Consider the following 16,454-nt stretch of genomic DNA (forward strand, 5'->3'; position numbering starts at 1 on the left):
CCGTGTGCGCCGGCCGCGCCCCGCCACCCCAGAGACGCAGCGGGCAGCGGGCAGCGGGGTCCGGCCGCGGCGGCTCCGGCGCCTGCCACACGTGAGTCGGGGGCGGCGCGGGGCGAGGCGGGGGCGGCGGCGGCGGGAGGACGGGAGACGACCTCCGAGGTCTGAGGGAGACTTACGATGTCTGAAGACGGGGAAGGGAAGGCGGCCAGGTATGGAGACTTGCTTAAAGTGTTACTCTTGCATTGTGGAAGCAATTTTGACCTGCATCGTGGAAGAAGGTAACGTGGCGTCGTTTAGGTAAGGTTTGTCTTCCAGCTTTTGCAAAGCAAGAATTCCCGGACTCCTGAAAGAAGTCGAGGCGGGATGTTAGCTTGGTGAAGAGTAGCCGAGGGACGATTTTATTTCCCCTTGGTGGGGATTTGGAACATAGAACTATCTGTCAGACTTTTTCAACATTGGACTTTTGCTGCTGCTCTTCTAAAAACGTACGCTTCTGGAGAAAAGGGATCATGAAACAAGTGAACCAGGGGAAAGAAAGTAGAAATCCCATTGAAAACTGAAAAATGGCCTTGGCTATTCCTGATGCAGAAGTACTTACACAAGCCAAGTGATGTAAGCTGTTTCCATATGACTTTCTTAGTCGTTGGCCATCCCAGTCTGTTTCACTATTGCCAGCAGATCTGTACAGAACAACAAAACGAAGGCTATATTTTCATGAGATCTGCTTATTTCCCATAGTATCTGGACAAATGCTTGTGTACTGAGACTCTTACAAAAGGATTGTACCATATTAAAAAGGGACTACCCGACTTGGACTTCGCATTCACTAATCATTGCACCCTTGCGTTTATCAGCAGTTTTCCAACACTTGCTGGGAATGGCCTGTATGCCATTTGCATTTGGGTTGTTCAGGAATTTCACTTGTTGAATATTTGCATCGCCTAAAACTAACATAACTCTAAGCATCAGTTCCCTCATCTTTAAAATTATCCCTACTTTTCTGGGTTGTGAAATTTAATGAACATAATCTATATGAAGCATATAGACTAAATTTTAGAGAATACACTGAATTAAAACAGCAGTTTACACTTACAGCAAAACCTTAAGCAGTAGAGAATACAAATTTATTCTCTTTTGAAACAATAATCAAATGAAGCAGCCTAGTTAACACTTCATCCTATTTCTAGTTTTGTGAAATTCTTACTCTAATTTGGGAAATGTGTGTGTATGTGTGTGGTTTTCTGAGGTAGGGTCTCACTCTAGCCCAGGCTAACTTGGAACTCACTATGTGGTCTCAGAGGGGCCATGAACTCACAGCAGTCCTCCTACGCGTGCCTCCCAAGTACTGGAATTAAAAGTGTGCGCCACCATGGGCGACTGGGAAGAGAAATATTGACAGTTAATAAATGAGGAATTGACTTAAGCCAAAGTACATAGCATTCTTTGCGAGCATCCCTCCAGAAGATGCTTCTGGGGAAAATGCCTTAAGAGCCCAGAATGGTGACTTTTTACATTAGGTACTGAGAGAACATAAGAAAAATGAATCGTAGAGAAAGGACTTTTAGTGGATTGGCTAGTCAGATTGTAAATTGAGCAATAATAGGCTGACTTGGGGAAGGTGCCAGTTGGTAATCTGCTTTGATTATTCCACTTGAGTCTACTGTGCTAGGAGTCACTTCCCCTTCCTGCTTTGTTTAAAGAACAAGAAAGGTAGCTGTTTGCTCTCATCCCTCAGAATGATGGTGAAAGGAGATGTAAGGCCGAGCCCTGAAGCCACTTCATTAGCTATGTCTGCTTTATCTTGGGATGTTTGTTTTAATCTTGGAAATGAGGGCAGTTCCAATTACTGTGTAGAGGTTTCTGGAAGGATTGGTTAGTGTAAGTTCAGGCACTTCAAAGTGCCTGTCTACATACAGGCTCTCACTGTACTGCCTGTTGTAGTTTGGTTTGATCTGTTGGTTAGCTATGATTATCCTGTGTAAATACTTTGCATTACCATAGTGAGCTGATGTTTGGAGCACATGAAGTCAGGAAGATAACTTTCTAAGTATTTGCTGCTCTACTAGAATGAGGGAAATAGAAATTCAAATTAAGTTTATTTAGGGGTGAAGGGAAAGTGCATTTAGAGCTCAGTATTGGAACTTTCATATTCCTGTCTTAAGCGAGAAAATAATTGGAAGAATTAAATGTTGTCTTAGGAAAACTAGTGATTCTCTTAAGTTTAGCAAATAGCAAGAACCTGAAGAGTCATTAATGGATAACAGAGTGAAGTCTCCTGCAAGCATAAATCAGTATGGCCAGGACTAGAGAAATGGTTCAGCAGTTAAAGGCACTTGCTTGCAAAGCTTACCAGTTTGTGTTTGATTCCTCGGGACCCATGTAAAGCCAGATTTGCAAAATTAGTATGGCCTGGCTTGAGGATGGGTTGGAATAATACAAGCAGCCCAGCACTGTCATCAGTTTAGAACATAGAAAGACAGCTGTACTTAGAGGAATCTAAAGGCCTTTAATATTTGTGACTTGTGGAAGCTGAGACAGGTTTTGGAGGATTTCTTCAGACCATTCATTTTGAACTAGTGAATTTTCATCTTCCTATAATTTAACTGATTGAATGGTTTTTCAAAAAAGATGAAACAGTAAATAAAAGACAAATTGCCGGGCGTGGTGGTGCACGCCTTTAATCCCAGCACTCGGGAGGCAGAGGTAGGAGGATCGCCATGAGTTCAAGGCCACCCTGAGACTCCATAGTGAATTCCAGGTCAGTCTGGGCCAGAGTGAGACCCTACCTCGAAAAACCAAAAAAAATAAAAATAAAAAGGACAAATTTTAGGTGCTGTGGCTATAGTTGCCTGTACTCTGCTTTCTTATAGTAAATATAAAGAAAGATTATTAGATGTTCTTGGAATACGATATAAGGCATTAAGAACTCAACATGCATATGCTTTTCTCTACATCTTTTAAAATAACTCTGACTAGACATATGCAAGTTCTAAGTTGTAATTTGAATGCTTTATGGAAGGCCAGTGGCTCACACTTTATTGGTAGACTATGAATGATGAGATAACTCAATGTAAACGTTCATCAAACATTAAAGAGGCAAAGATAGCTGCACTCAGGCTCTCATAATTTTCTTGTTCTTCCTTTCCTTATAATCTTTATAGTTTGTTTCAAAAGACTCACCTATAAAGTAGACTAAAAGTTATATAAATGGGTTTCCTGCTATATTAAGATGTACTGTTACATATATCAAAGAATCATGCTTTCTGCATATTCAAAATACCATTCTTTTTTTTTAACATACTCATGTGGTTTCTCTCTTTCCCATCTCTCCTTCTTCAAAATACACCCTCTTCAAAAGGATGTTCCCCTTCTGTAGCTGCTGGAGTACAAGGCTGTTACTCTTGCTACTCTTGGCTGTGGCACTGAAAGAATCCTGGCAGACAGAAGAAAAAACTTGTGACCTGGTAGGAGAAAAGGATAAAGAATCAAAGAAAGAGTTGGCTCTAGTGAATAGGTTGGAACCACTGTTTAACAAAAGGTAAATGGAAAGAACCTTACAGGCCTTAAGAAATTGCTAAGTCTTTTTACTCACTTTATTTCAACAATAAGGGTTCTAATATGAAGTTTAGCAGTAATAGTTTTATTTGGCCCTGAGACATTTAAATTCTCAGCCATGTAGCCATGTGTGTTTCTCTTTCACACAGGAGTAGGGATTGCCCAAGATTAGATCTAAAACACTGGCTTGCAGAAATTCAAGTATTATTTGACACCTTCAATATATAATAGGATTTGAAAAACAACAGGTGAACATATTTAGGCATATACATGTCTAAATATGTCTTCATCACTGTTAGGAATAATCAGATACACAAATCTGAAGGTGATTCTTAAACATGGGCATGTCCCTTGACATCAACCCATGTAATGGAGAAATAGCTAACACTTTAGCATAGCCTAGAACAAGTATTTTACAAATATCTAAGATGAATAGCTGTCTTAAGTAATATATTTTAATCATCCATCACTAACAATTAGGATGATCTGTCAAGGTCACAAATTTCAATGAATATTATGCAGTATACATTTAGCTATGGCCTGAGATTAATAGATTGTAGATCAAGCACATTTTGTAGCTGTCATCAAAGAAATGCAGGGTAGTCTGGTTTTCCCTGTGGCTGATAACTAGTGAATTCTCTTTTTTCTTTCCACTTCTCTTTTAGTTTTGAGAGCACTGTGGGCCAGGGTTCAGACACATATATCTACATATTCAGAGTATGCCGAGAAGCAAGCAACCATTCCTCTGGGGCAGGCCTGGTGCAAATCAACAAAAGTAATGGAAAGGAGACAGTGGTAGGGAGAATCAACGAGACTCACATCTTCAATGGAAGTAAGGCTTTCCCTGTTGAATATTCTCAAGTCAGTCTTGGAATGATCCTGTGTGTCTTGGACTTCCCTGTTCTTTCCATTATGTCATGTTTTGTTTTATTTGGTATACCTGCTATCATAACCCTCAGGATGCCTAGTTCCAGAGCTACTCTGTAGCCACGGCACTGGACACAGATTTTAAGATAATGAAAACTGATGAAAAAAGCATCTAAGGTTGAGGATGCAGCTCAGAGTAGAGTGCTTGCCCAGCACACACAAGGTTCTGGCTTTAATCTCTAGTACCACAAAACCAAAAAGAAAGTGGAAGGGGGGTGGGGAATCTAGCCAGAATTGTATAGCCTGGAGTCTGTTGTTGTTGTTGTTTTTAATGCCTTTTACTGGAAATTTTAATATGAACATACTGTGAACTGGTTGTGTTCCCATCAGGTTATCCTCTTGGTACCCAGGTGCTTAATGAATTCCACACCAACCCATTAAACCAAACAAATTTGCTGTTAAGAGATTTTGTTTTGCAAGTCATTAAATCTATAAAAGGTTCCCCACCTGTTTGTACTAACATAGTAGTGATATTTCTCAAATGTTATAAAATCATATGCTGGAAAGGACTATTTGCCTTTGTGGTTTAATGCCTTCCATAAGTATATAAAGAACTAAGTTCTCTAATCAGATATTTATTCTTATAAATAATGTAGCACAGATGAGTGCATTCTTTCACTTTATTTCCTCATATGCAAAATTGGAAGAATTCTTACTTTAACATGATTGTTGAGTGAAACAATATTTTACAAAATAATTTTGAACACAGTAAATACTAAAGAAGAGGAGTATATCCTAATCTCAGAAAACCACTTGAAGTTATCTGTGACATAATTTTTTTTTATTTTTACTTGAGACAGAGAGAGAGAGAATGGGCATGCCAGGGCCTCTAGCCACTGCAAATAAACTCCAGACACATGCACCACTTTGTGTATCTGGCTTGCATGGGACCTGGAGAATCAAACCTGGTTAGGCTTTCCAGGCAGGCACCTTAACTACTAAGCCATGTCTGTAGCCCCTATAACTAATTTTAAAGCTTAGGGGACTGGGAAGAGATGGCTTAGCAAGTAAGAGTGCTTGTCACACAAGCGTGAGGACCTCAACATGCCTGAGTTTGAGCCCCAGCTCCCACATAAAAAGCTAGGCATGATCACATACATCTGTGACCCCATTCTTAGGGGAGCAGAGTAGAAAGGAGAATGACTGGGGCTCACTGGTTGGCCAGTTTGACTGAAAATTCATCAACTCCATATTCAGTGAGAGACTCCATCTCAAGGAAACAACATGCAGAAAAGCAATAGAAAGCACCCAAAGTTCCCCCCTGGCCTCAGCATGCATGCATGTATCTGCTCACATTGTACACAATACATACATATATACTGACTACCCACACATACATATGTCCCCCCCCAAAGTTGGACTTTTACCTGCTAACAATCATGGAACCTTTTCTAGTGCTGTATGTGTTCAGAAATGTGAGTCAGTGTTAAAAGTATGACAGTTTTCACACTATCAGTCGCCTAATTTTAACATAGATTAATGTAATTAATGTAAGATTCATATTGTTGAATGATTTTTGTCTAAAACAAGGTGTAGCGGTTACTTGTTGCTGAGGCAAAACACGCGACCAGAAGCAACATATGGAAGGAAAGTGTTTATTTTTGGCTTCAGGGAAGTTTCATCCCAGTGTGGAAAGCATGGCAGGACCAGACAGCCAGGCACCACATATTCCTGTCAGCAGGGAGAAGCAGCAAGAGCAGCCGAGTGCAGTAGGCCAGGCTGAGCCTAACCCCTCAAGGCCTGCTGCCAGTGGCACACTTCTTCCAGAAGACTGACTGCACCTCCCAAAGGCTCCAGCTGCCTTCCAAGCAGAGCCTCCAGCTGGGGATTAAATATTCAAGTTCATGAGGCTGTGGGGGACAGTTTTATTCAAACCACCACACAAGGAAACGAAGCTTTATAACAAAGCAAGTTGTTAGGCCAGGCACTTGGGAAGCAGCGGTCACAAGTTTGAGGACAGTTTGATCTACACAGCAAGTTTGAGGCCAGCCAGGGCTACATAAGACCTTGTGTCAAGGAAGGAAGGAGGGAAGGGAAAAGTAAGTTTCTCACCTCTGCCATACCTTCCAAGGCTTAGAGTCCATTGTGGAAGAAGTGGCAGAAAGCATGTAAGAGCCAAAGGAAGGATGGGACTCCTTACAATGCACTCTTCCAGGCACAAAAATGGCCTGGATATCCATGACCTTGCAGTGCCTGGAACTACCTACACAATAGGAGGAAAAGATCAAAATAAGAGACACTAATTGAGACAGGGAGGGGATATGATAGAGAGTGGAATTGTGAAGGGGAAACTGAGGTGGGAAGGAATTATCATGGTTTATTGTCTAATTATGGAAGTTGTCAATAAATTTAAAAAAAAAAAACAAGTTGCAGCTTGACATTTTTGGCATACAGACTGTTTAAAGGCAGTCTCACTAATTCACTCTACTCTTCCGTGCTATCTAGCATTGCCTCTGCCTCCTGCCTTCACCCTGTTTTCCCTGTCCCTCCTCAGGTAACTGGATCATGTTGATATATAAAGGGGGTGATGAATATGACAACCACTGTGGCAAGGAGCAGCGTCGAGCAGTGGTGATGATTTCCTGCAGTCGGCACACTCTCGCGGTGAGGTGCCCTGGAGCCTATAAGCTTAGGAAGTTGTTTGAAAGGACTGACCTGAGTGGGAGAGAATAGCCAGACTGGGATAAATTCTTATGCTGCAGTAGACATAAGAAAACGAATCTTCCCCCTGACAATGCAAAGCAAGCTACTGAATCAGGAAGAGCACACTTTGTGGAAGGGGAGGGAGTTCTTTTGTTGGATCCAAGTCACATAAATACTGTTTGGTGCTCTCATTATCAGGGCAGTTTTACCCCAGTATCTGAGGAGCGTGGCAAAGTCCAAGATTGTTTCTACCTCTTTGAGATGGATAGCAGCTTGGCCTGTTCCCCAGAGGTTTCCCACCTCAGTGTGGGATCTATCTTACTTGTTACGTGAGTACTTTTTCTCTTACCAGTGTGATCCTTTTTTAAAAAATTAGTGATTACATAGTGATATGGGCACAGATTGTGGTAGGTGCATGTGTTATATACACTGAGTTACAGATGACTGAAAATACTGGCACTAGTAATTGACTGCAAGTTTAAAGAAATTAGATATGTTTAATCCCCAATAAACATTTGTTTTTGCAGATGTTTGTTCTGGGAGGCTGGACAGTTTGCAGTATTGCCCCTTGTATTAGAACTTTGACAAAGTCATCCATCTGTCTGTCATCTCATCTGATGGTGACTGTCCCTGGCTGTTATAATCATACTAGATATCCCCCCACTGAGCATTTGCTTCTGTCAGATTAATGGCACACTTACCAGGTTGTTATTGAATATTTCTTTATTGGAGAGAAAGGCAGATAGAGAAGGAATGGGCACACCAGGGTCTCTAGCCACTACTGAGCTCCAGACACATGCACCACCTTCTGCATGTGGTTTATGTGGGTACTGGGGAATTGAACCTGGGTCTTTAGGCTTTGCAGGCAAGCAGCTCAACTGCCCTAGCCCCTACTCAGCAGTCTTAAAGAGGCTACCAGTCCCCCCCCCCCATTTTCTTGGTCACTACCACTTTTTCCTTCTTTTTCTTAGAATATAACTTAGGAAATAGCTGATACTGAGCATAACCACTACCCTTGGTGTTATTTTGTTTGGCTGTAAGGGCTCATTATGTTGCCCCAAGCTGGACTCAAACTTATCAGTCCTTTTGTCTCGGCCTCCTAAGTAGCTGAGGTGACAGGTGTGTGTACTACTCCAGGACTGTTTTTGAGTACATATGTCTTTCTTCCTCTCCAGACTTGTATCACTGGTTGCTGTCTATATCATTGGAGGTTTCCTGTACCAACGACTGGTGGTGGGAGCCAAGGGTATGGAGCAGTTTCCCCACTTGGCCTTCTGGCAGGATCTTGGCAACCTAGTAGCAGTAAGTTAACAAGGCTATGTCATCCAAACAAGTTTAGATCAACTTGGTGTCCTCAGAGGAGCTTGTTAGGACATAAAACTTTGGATACACCACCATAAAAGAACCAACAAAAACAAGCCAGTTTATTGCCACAATACCAAGTAATTAGTGGCATAATATTAAGATTCTGGCTTTGCCTAAGATGTGACGAGATTGTAGATGATCTTTCAATTCAAGTTAGCTATTAGGTAGACCTCTGTGGGAAGTAACAGCAAAACTTTGTTTTCTGTTAGTTGGGTTAACCCTTTTTGAGCATTCTTTTAAATTATCCCTGCAGTAGGGGGATCGCCATGAGTTCAAGGCCACCCTGAGACTACGTAATAAATTTCAGGTCAGCCTGGGCTAGAGCAAGACTCTACCTCAGAAAAACAAAATAAAGCCGGACATGGTGGAGTACGTCTTAAATCCTAGCACTCGGGAAGCAGAGGTAGCAGGATCACTATGAGTTTGAGGCCAGCCTGGACTACAGTGAGACTCTGCCTCAAAACAAAACACAAAATCATCCTCATCCCTGGAATAAAACAATTCTTACCATATTCTGAGGCCATAAATATACTTTGTCTTACCCTTAAAGTTGGATAGTCCAAATTATCATCTTTGCTTTTTTCCCCCCTGCAGGATGGTTGTGACTTTGTATGCCGCTCTAAACCCCGCAATGTGCCTGCTGCATATCGTGGTGTGGGGGATGACCAGCTGGGGGAGGAGTCAGAAGAAAGGGATGATCATTTATTACCAATGTGATTGCACCTTAAATGTCCAGCATTCTTCAGTTCCCAAACCACCAAAGCACACTTAGCCAGATTTCTCAAGCCATCTCCACCTGCCTCTCATCTCACCCTTAATATTCTTGCTTTCCATTTCTATCTTCTAACACTACTTTCCATTTGCTCCCCAGTTTTTCTCTGGAGGTTAGGTTGTGGACCTGTGGAAGCACAGGCTACTGGACTATGTCTTGCTGTCAGACATTATAGGTAGAAAAGCTGAAGTGGACAAGACAGTTACTTGTTTTACACACCATGAGTGTTTGAGACACTGGATTTAGTTTTTCAAAAGCAAAGGACTATTTATACATTTGATTGCTCCCATGCTGTTACTCTATCCTAGTCTCCATGAGAATCTGGATGTAATTTCTTGCTGCTTCGAACTACTTTAGTGATTCCCTTGTTGTAGTCCAACAAGGTGATTCTCCCATTTCTGGAATCAGGACAGGAAACAAAAATGTGGAATTTCCTAGTTATCACATTTATAGTTAGGTCTTGAGGGTGGGTTTATAGCTTCAACTGGGCTCTGGATGGCGGACATGTTACCAGTCCCTATGTAGTCAAAATACCTAGTCAGGCAGTCCGGTCGGTTGGAAAGGGAAGTTAAGATTAGGAAGGTTTGCCTTGTGGTGGGATAACCTTGACTTTCCTCTTGTTCGAAGCTAGCAAAGCTGTCCTTACTTGTTGCCCTCTGCTGGTATTTCTAAATTGCACTTCTTTCCTATGCCTGTGGTTGTGGCTTTTACTTTCTCCCGATCTTCTGGAAAGGGAATGGAAGCAGAAGTGGGAGGCTCTGCGTCGGTGGGGAGTGCTGCTCGCCTGTCCCTTCTGCTGGCTCAGGGAAGTATCTTCTTGCCACTTTTCTGTGGGGAAAGGTTTTAATCCTCGGATGCTTCAATCTTTCTGCTTAGGCTATATGCCTAGAGTCCCGGGTGATCTTTCTGTAATAGTAACTCCTGGGCCACAAAATAACATGGCTCCACTGAACACAAGAACACAAAGGGAGCCATTTATTACCTTAGAATATGAAGTTATTTCATTTTTTAACTTCTCGATACTATGAATGGTTATGATGTTCTTGTTTCTTTCTAAACAGAAAATAATGTTATAAAAAAATCTTGTTACTTGTTTGCATCCCTTCCCCATACCCTGATGTTTTCAAATGAAAAGAATACAATAACACACTTTTTGTACAAAAACACTTAATGATTAAAAAACATACAAAACCTGCTGGCGTAGTCATTTGTGTTAAAGCAGAACATATATATTCAGGAATGGAGTCAGGGACAACAGACCAATTTTCGTCCTTTTACTGAGGAAAAAAATATTTACTATTTTGATGTACAAGGAAAAGTACCTAAGGCAGGTCCTTCCTTACGATCCTGACCTCAGCCCCACACACTCTGGTTGTATAAAGCTATAGAACAGAGCAGAATGGAAACTGAAAAGGGTTGAAGATAAACTGGAAGGTGTCAGGGAAAATATAGAAAGAATGAGCACAGCCACGCGAGCCAGCCAAATACTTTTAGTCCCTGCAGCAAATAAGATACCAATGAAGTGTCTTCACTTGCTGGTGGCCTCAATGCTAAGAGAAAGTGGCAATAAAAGCAAGCAGCCACAGCCACAACGAATCTGGAGGGGAGAAAGACGGACCAGATTGTGCTACTTGTGTCATACAGGCTAGGAAATCCTACTTTTTCCACTGGGATGCAGGCCTATATTCCACCTGTTTCCTTGCCTTACCATACAATATCTTTCTCCTCTTGGAGTATGAAGACCCTGACTATATGCTCCACTCCAAGATAAGGCTGAGCAGAGTTCTCTAGACTGCCTCTTCTAAAGATTGGATTAGGGTAGGTAGGAATGGTGAGAATTAAGGTTTTTAAAAAGTAAACTGAAGCCAAAGAAAATGTCAAAGCTGCCCCCATGTAGCACCAGCAACCAATTTTTACACTTTCTTCCCTTTCTCAGTAATTCCCCTACAGGTCTCATAAGTGGAACAGCTCTTTCTTCCCTTCAAAGTCTGCTGGTTCCAGATTATAAACTGGTCAGTGGGATGTGTCTGCCTTAGGCTGGTTTATGCAATAGAACCATTTTAGGTCTCCTTGAGAACATTTATCTTGGCGCAGATCTTGAGGGCAGGACCCAACTTGATGTTCATGGCACTCATAAGGTGTTCTTCTTTAAGTAATAAAAGGGCCTGTCCATCAATCTCTTGGGAACGAAATTCCTCTGCAATCTCTTGGCAACCTAAAAGGAATAGGTGAGACGTGTAAGAAATTTTATACATGGTAGCACCAGATGACAAGGGGAAAACTAAGATGAAGAAACACGCCTAAAAGTGGCTAATCCCAAATTAGTGCAAATTCAGTAAAACAAAGGTCTAAGCACACTCTGAAAGCAAAATGAAGTTAGAACCACTGGCTATTAAGAAGAAAGATCAAGTAAAGAACTAAGTAATTTGTTCAACCATAAAAATAACTTTATGACTCCCTTAGAAAGATAAAGATTACATATGTGTGTGTTTTGTTTAAGGCCCAGGACTCAAATACCAAGAAGAATGGGGTAATTTTCTGTTATGGACAGCAGTCCTGCCCTGAAGAAGTAAGTCCACAATGGTCCCTTCATTTCTAATGTTCTCCACTGAAATACATCATCTATTATGGCCAGTTAATTACACATAATAAATTTTATCCAAAAACCCCAAGTGAAAAATACAGCCATATGCAGGTGACTCAAGGAACCTCTTTACTTCAGACTCAAGCCCCAGCTGCTTCCAAGCCAATTACATTCCTTCTCATGAAGAGCCATGTAGGAAATGAAGACCTGGGCTCTGCTGGCGAGGCTGCTCGTACCTTGGAGAGAAGCGATGAACTCATAGACCTCTTCTACGCTCCATCTGCTAGGATTACTAGACAGGAACATGGGGTTGATGCCGTGTAATTCTGGCGTAGGTGGAGCTGTAATGGTGTTCCCAAGTTCACGTTCTCCGTGCCCAGCTCTTACTGACAATGGCCCAGGAGAGGTTGGGGAAAGTGCTTCATCATAACTGGAATTATCTGAACCCCGACTAGAATCCTCTTGACCCTGTAGAGAAAATAGCAAAACAGGCAAGTATAAGTATCATGAGTGTCTTACCTTCCTCAGTTGTCCCAGGTTAAGCACTGAAGAAAAATTAATCTTCAATAATCTACTTCACTCACAAATGCACAGAGCCTACTCCAAGCACCTCTCTATAAACTATCGCTTCTTTAAGTCTCCCCTTGTGCACACAACTGATTTTTCTCTATTCAAGTACAGTGAAAACTAGTGGACACATGAACTACTCGACAAGTTAAAGGAGACAAAAGAACAGGATCTCTTGCAGTGTGGAGTAACAAAATCAATGTCAAACTACATTCTGGTATCATGTCCTTTTACCTGAGCAAAGGAATTGCCCCAAGAGAAAGGAAAATGATCCCTTCAAACTTTAGCTGGCCCTGCACTATAAACTTACCCGGTGACGCTTGCCCTGGACCTTGGCACGAGCAATATCTGAAGAGCTGCGACGGGGTCCACGCCTTCGAACACGAGCATAGCTGGCTTCCTGGAATTCCTTCATCTTTTTCCTCTTCAGCCGGAATTGATGGCTACAGCTCACATTGTACCTAAGGCCAAGCATACAGAGGATGTCAAGTGCAACAAGAAACTATACGCTGCCCTTCCATAAATGTGAGTTGGTATTTTAAGAGCTGATTTGGAAAAAGGAGTGAAAACAAAAAGGAAGCTTGGCTGGGGAATGACCCTGGAGAAGGGATGTAGCACTGGATGAGAAACCAGTGTTGAGGTGGAAGATGGTTGGTGTACACATACCTCTTTGCACAAGTCATAGAACAAAACCTCTTGGAGCCACGAAACTGCTCTGCTGGGGCGTACTTCCCACAGTACTCGCACTTCAGGAGGTTAGCCTTCTTATCTAGCTCTGGAAAGGCAATGAATCACTGGAGTTACCACGGACTAGTTTTCTACAGGGTTTTCCCCAAAAGACCTATACAAGTTAGTTGAGTATCTCTAAAAATCAAACCCTATAAATATAAAGGCTTGTATCTCAAGACTGATCTGGCCTGGCATGCAGTGCAAGCCCATCTGCCACCAGCACTTAGGAGGCTGAGGCAGAAGCATGTTAAAAGTTGAATTTAAGGCAAGCTCCTGCTTTCCCAAAACAAAGGAGAAAGATAAAAGACTATAAGATGCCTGCCACACCTTAGGCCACAGTATTTCCATTTCAGCTTTCTTACTAATTTTACCCTAATTCAAATCAGATTTCAGATACAATTCCATTTCTTTTTTTGTTTGTTTGTTTTTGGTTTTTCGAGGTAGGGTCTCACTCTAGCTCAGGCCAACCTGAAATTCACTATGTAGTCTCAGGGTGGTCTTGAACTCATGCCTATCCTCCTACCTCTGCCTCCCAAGTGCTGGAATTAAAGGTGCACGCCATCATGCCCGGCTCTACAATTCCATTTCTAAACAGGGAAGCGGAACTAATTACTAATGCATAGACGGATACAAAATCTCTTTCACAGACTCCAAAAGTATGGAAAAAATTTAAGAGTCCTTAATATAGGTTATGAAACTTAGAATAAAAACCAGAAGTTAAGAACATAAATGCCCTAATCTATTTATTCTTCAGTGTTGGGAATCAAACCTAACGCTTCATGTGTACTAGGCAAGTGTGAGCTAGTACTCAGCTACACACTATCATCTTCTGAAGAATATATCCTTACACACTTAAAAATAATTCAATAGGTTACTTTAGCTTGATGAAACTCTCCTAATTTTATATAGTTCTTCTGTATGGTTTTATATACTTTGTAGTACACAATGTGTATAGATGGTTACATATTGTGTTCCATTCAATATGTTACTTTAGCTTGATGAAACTTTCCTAATTTTATAGTTCTTCTGTAGGGTTTTACATACTCTGTAGAACACAATGTGTATAGACAGACTTTATCTAAATTCCTCTTTTAAGAACACAGGGGTTAAGTGGGTATGGTGACCTATTCCTGTAATACCAGCACACAGGAGTTAAGTGGCAGGGGGATCTCCACAATAACAGGAAGCCTCAACTACACAGTGAAACAATGTTTCAAAAACCAAACAAGCTGGGCCTGATAGCGTTAGCCTTTAATCCCAGCACTAGGGAGGCAGAGGTAGGAGGAGTGCTGTGAGGCAACCCTGAGACTACATAGTGAATTACAGGTCAGCCTGGGCTAGAGAGGGACTCTACCCTGAAAAATAACATCAAAACAACAAAAGAATAAATAAAAAAGCTAGGCATAGCTGTGCATGCCTCTAACCCTAGTATTAGGTGGGAGCAGGAGAGTGGGAGTGGAGACAGTAGAATCACCAGGGATCCATGGTCAGCTCGTCTTACAAAAAATTGGAGAGCTCCAAGTTAAGAGACTCCATCTCACGGAAGTAAGGAGGAAGAGCTATGGAGAATACCCGATGTCTTCCTTTGTTCCCTGCACATTTGCACACATACATGCATACACACCTCATGTATATATACAAAAAAATGAGTAAAAATATACTCACCAATGGAAGGGCTGTCTCCGCCCAAAGGGCCACTTGACTGACTTTCATTTAGCCCTGTTGGGACACTGGTTTGTAGTGGCTTCTCAGACTCCTTCAGTAACTGAGAACATCCCACCTGTCTCAAAGGAAGTTCACAGATAATGTAGCCTAGTTCCTTTCTGCCTTTCTACAAACTTCATTTCCTATCATGTGTCTGCCTGGGTGGTCTCTGAGCTGAAGGTCAAGAGCAGCTCAGAGGGGAATCTCTTCCAACATGATAATCAGGGTCCCTAAATGGCTTTTACCAGCTAAACTAACGACAAAACAATAGGCTTTCCTTCCCTATCACTTGTCCTTTCCTCATGAAGGTATAGGGACTGCAAGAGGAATCAAGATAAGTAGGTTCTGTCTGATTATGCAACCCGTACACCAGAAACATCACTCAGATCCTCTCATAATTTTCTTCATTACAAAGCCACCTAGTTTACCTAACAGACATTATAGCTTTAAAAACTACCTTTTTCCTTTTCTTCTTCTCTTCCCATCATTTTCACTTGCTGATGATCCACATACTCCCCCTTTGTCTTCCTTTCCTTCTTTGCAACCAAGAAAGCAGCATAATGGAAGGGCCACTCTAAATAAGTAGTTCTGTGCCATCTGCCCTTTGAGTATTGTGAAGAGACTAAATCCCCACCAGCAAATCCCACCTTCTGACCCTGTCCTCACCGGGAAAGGTTCTGCTCCTTCCTGGATAACAAAGCCTTCAATGATGTGCGTGAGAATCTGGGGCTTCACAATGGCCTGTGGGAGTTTTGAGTCACCCATCTGTCTGGACACCATGGCTAGCGTAGGAGGTGGTGCTGATGGGGTGGGGGTCAAGGCTACTAGTTCACTACTTGGGGTATTAGCATTCATACTGGCCACTGGTTCAGCTTTCTCTGAAAAACAAACACATGAAAGAACAGATAAGGAGTGACAACTGATCCACTTACTACTGATCTCCCATAATATGGTCACCTTTGATCATTCACCATGGAGCCCATTTTTTGGATTTACTCATTCATCTACCAAATTTAAGCCCATCTTCTCCTGAACCACATTTATTTTTCCATTCATTCAGAACACTTCTCTATGCACTCAACAGGACTCTGGAAATCAGTTACTCACCTCCAAGACTGTTCTCCTCCATTACCTTTGGGCTCTCTGCTTCTGGAGATGCCTTGGTAGGAAGCAGCGAGCCCAATGTGGGGACATCATCTCGCTCCTCCTCAGACTCAGCTTTGCGTTTTACAGCCAAGGTCTGGGGTTTACTCTATTCAGAAAAACAGGAAAGAGGCCAAGATTTTGTTGTGAAGGAACTATAATTTGCACACTTTCAAAGAAATTTCTCTTAGCTGCAAATTCCACAATTTGTTTACTTCCCATGATGTACTTGGTCATCTCAATTAACTTATGTAAGGGCAAAAGAAGGTATCATTGAGTCCTGACTTAAGACTGTAAGACTCTTGTGAACCAACCACTATCTGCTGTCTTTCCAAAGAATGATTTGGTTAAGGCTACCCTGACCTAAGTTAGTATACATAAACCACTCCAGTAGTTCATTAACGAGTTTGGCAATACAAGTTCAGACATTTTATATACCTAACCCACAGAAAAAGAACAGATAAA

At 41.9% G+C, this 16,454-nt stretch overlaps 2 protein-coding genes across 8 annotated transcripts in view; one reads left to right on the forward strand and one right to left on the reverse strand.

The window, feature by feature from the left end:
• M6pr (mannose-6-phosphate receptor, cation dependent) lies at positions 1-10,457 on the forward strand. The gene is made up of 7 exons (XM_045137802.1): positions 1-91; positions 3,359-3,538; positions 4,221-4,387; positions 6,977-7,086; positions 7,324-7,454; positions 8,301-8,427; positions 9,085-10,457. Exons 2-7 carry the CDS (start codon positions 3,360-3,362, stop codon positions 9,205-9,207), a joined length of 837 nt encoding a protein of 278 aa, XP_044993737.1. The 5' UTR covers positions 1-91; position 3,359; the 3' UTR covers positions 9,208-10,457.
• Positions 10,211-16,454, reverse strand: part of Phc1 (polyhomeotic homolog 1) — a 26,819-nt gene continuing 20,575 nt past the window's right edge. For all 7 annotated transcript variants that reach the window (XM_045137800.1, XM_045137799.1, XM_045137797.1 and 4 more), the window contains 7 exons: positions 15,954-16,098; positions 15,513-15,724; positions 14,808-14,922; positions 13,080-13,188; positions 12,724-12,874; positions 12,083-12,314; positions 10,211-11,477 (listed from right to left, as the gene is read on the reverse strand). In XM_045137800.1, coding sequence (XP_044993735.1) covers positions 11,323-11,477; positions 12,083-12,314; positions 12,724-12,874; positions 13,080-13,188; positions 14,808-14,922; positions 15,513-15,724; positions 15,954-16,098 — 1,119 coding nt within the window. In that variant the 3' untranslated portion in view covers positions 10,211-11,322. The remainder of the gene's footprint in view (positions 11,478-12,082; positions 12,315-12,723; positions 12,875-13,079; positions 13,189-14,807; positions 14,923-15,512; positions 15,725-15,953; positions 16,099-16,454) is intronic.

The sequence above is a fragment of the Jaculus jaculus genome, chromosome 18, assembly GCF_020740685.1.
Source record: "Jaculus jaculus isolate mJacJac1 chromosome 18, mJacJac1.mat.Y.cur, whole genome shotgun sequence".
Lineage (NCBI taxonomy): Eukaryota > Metazoa > Chordata > Mammalia > Rodentia > Dipodidae > Jaculus > Jaculus jaculus.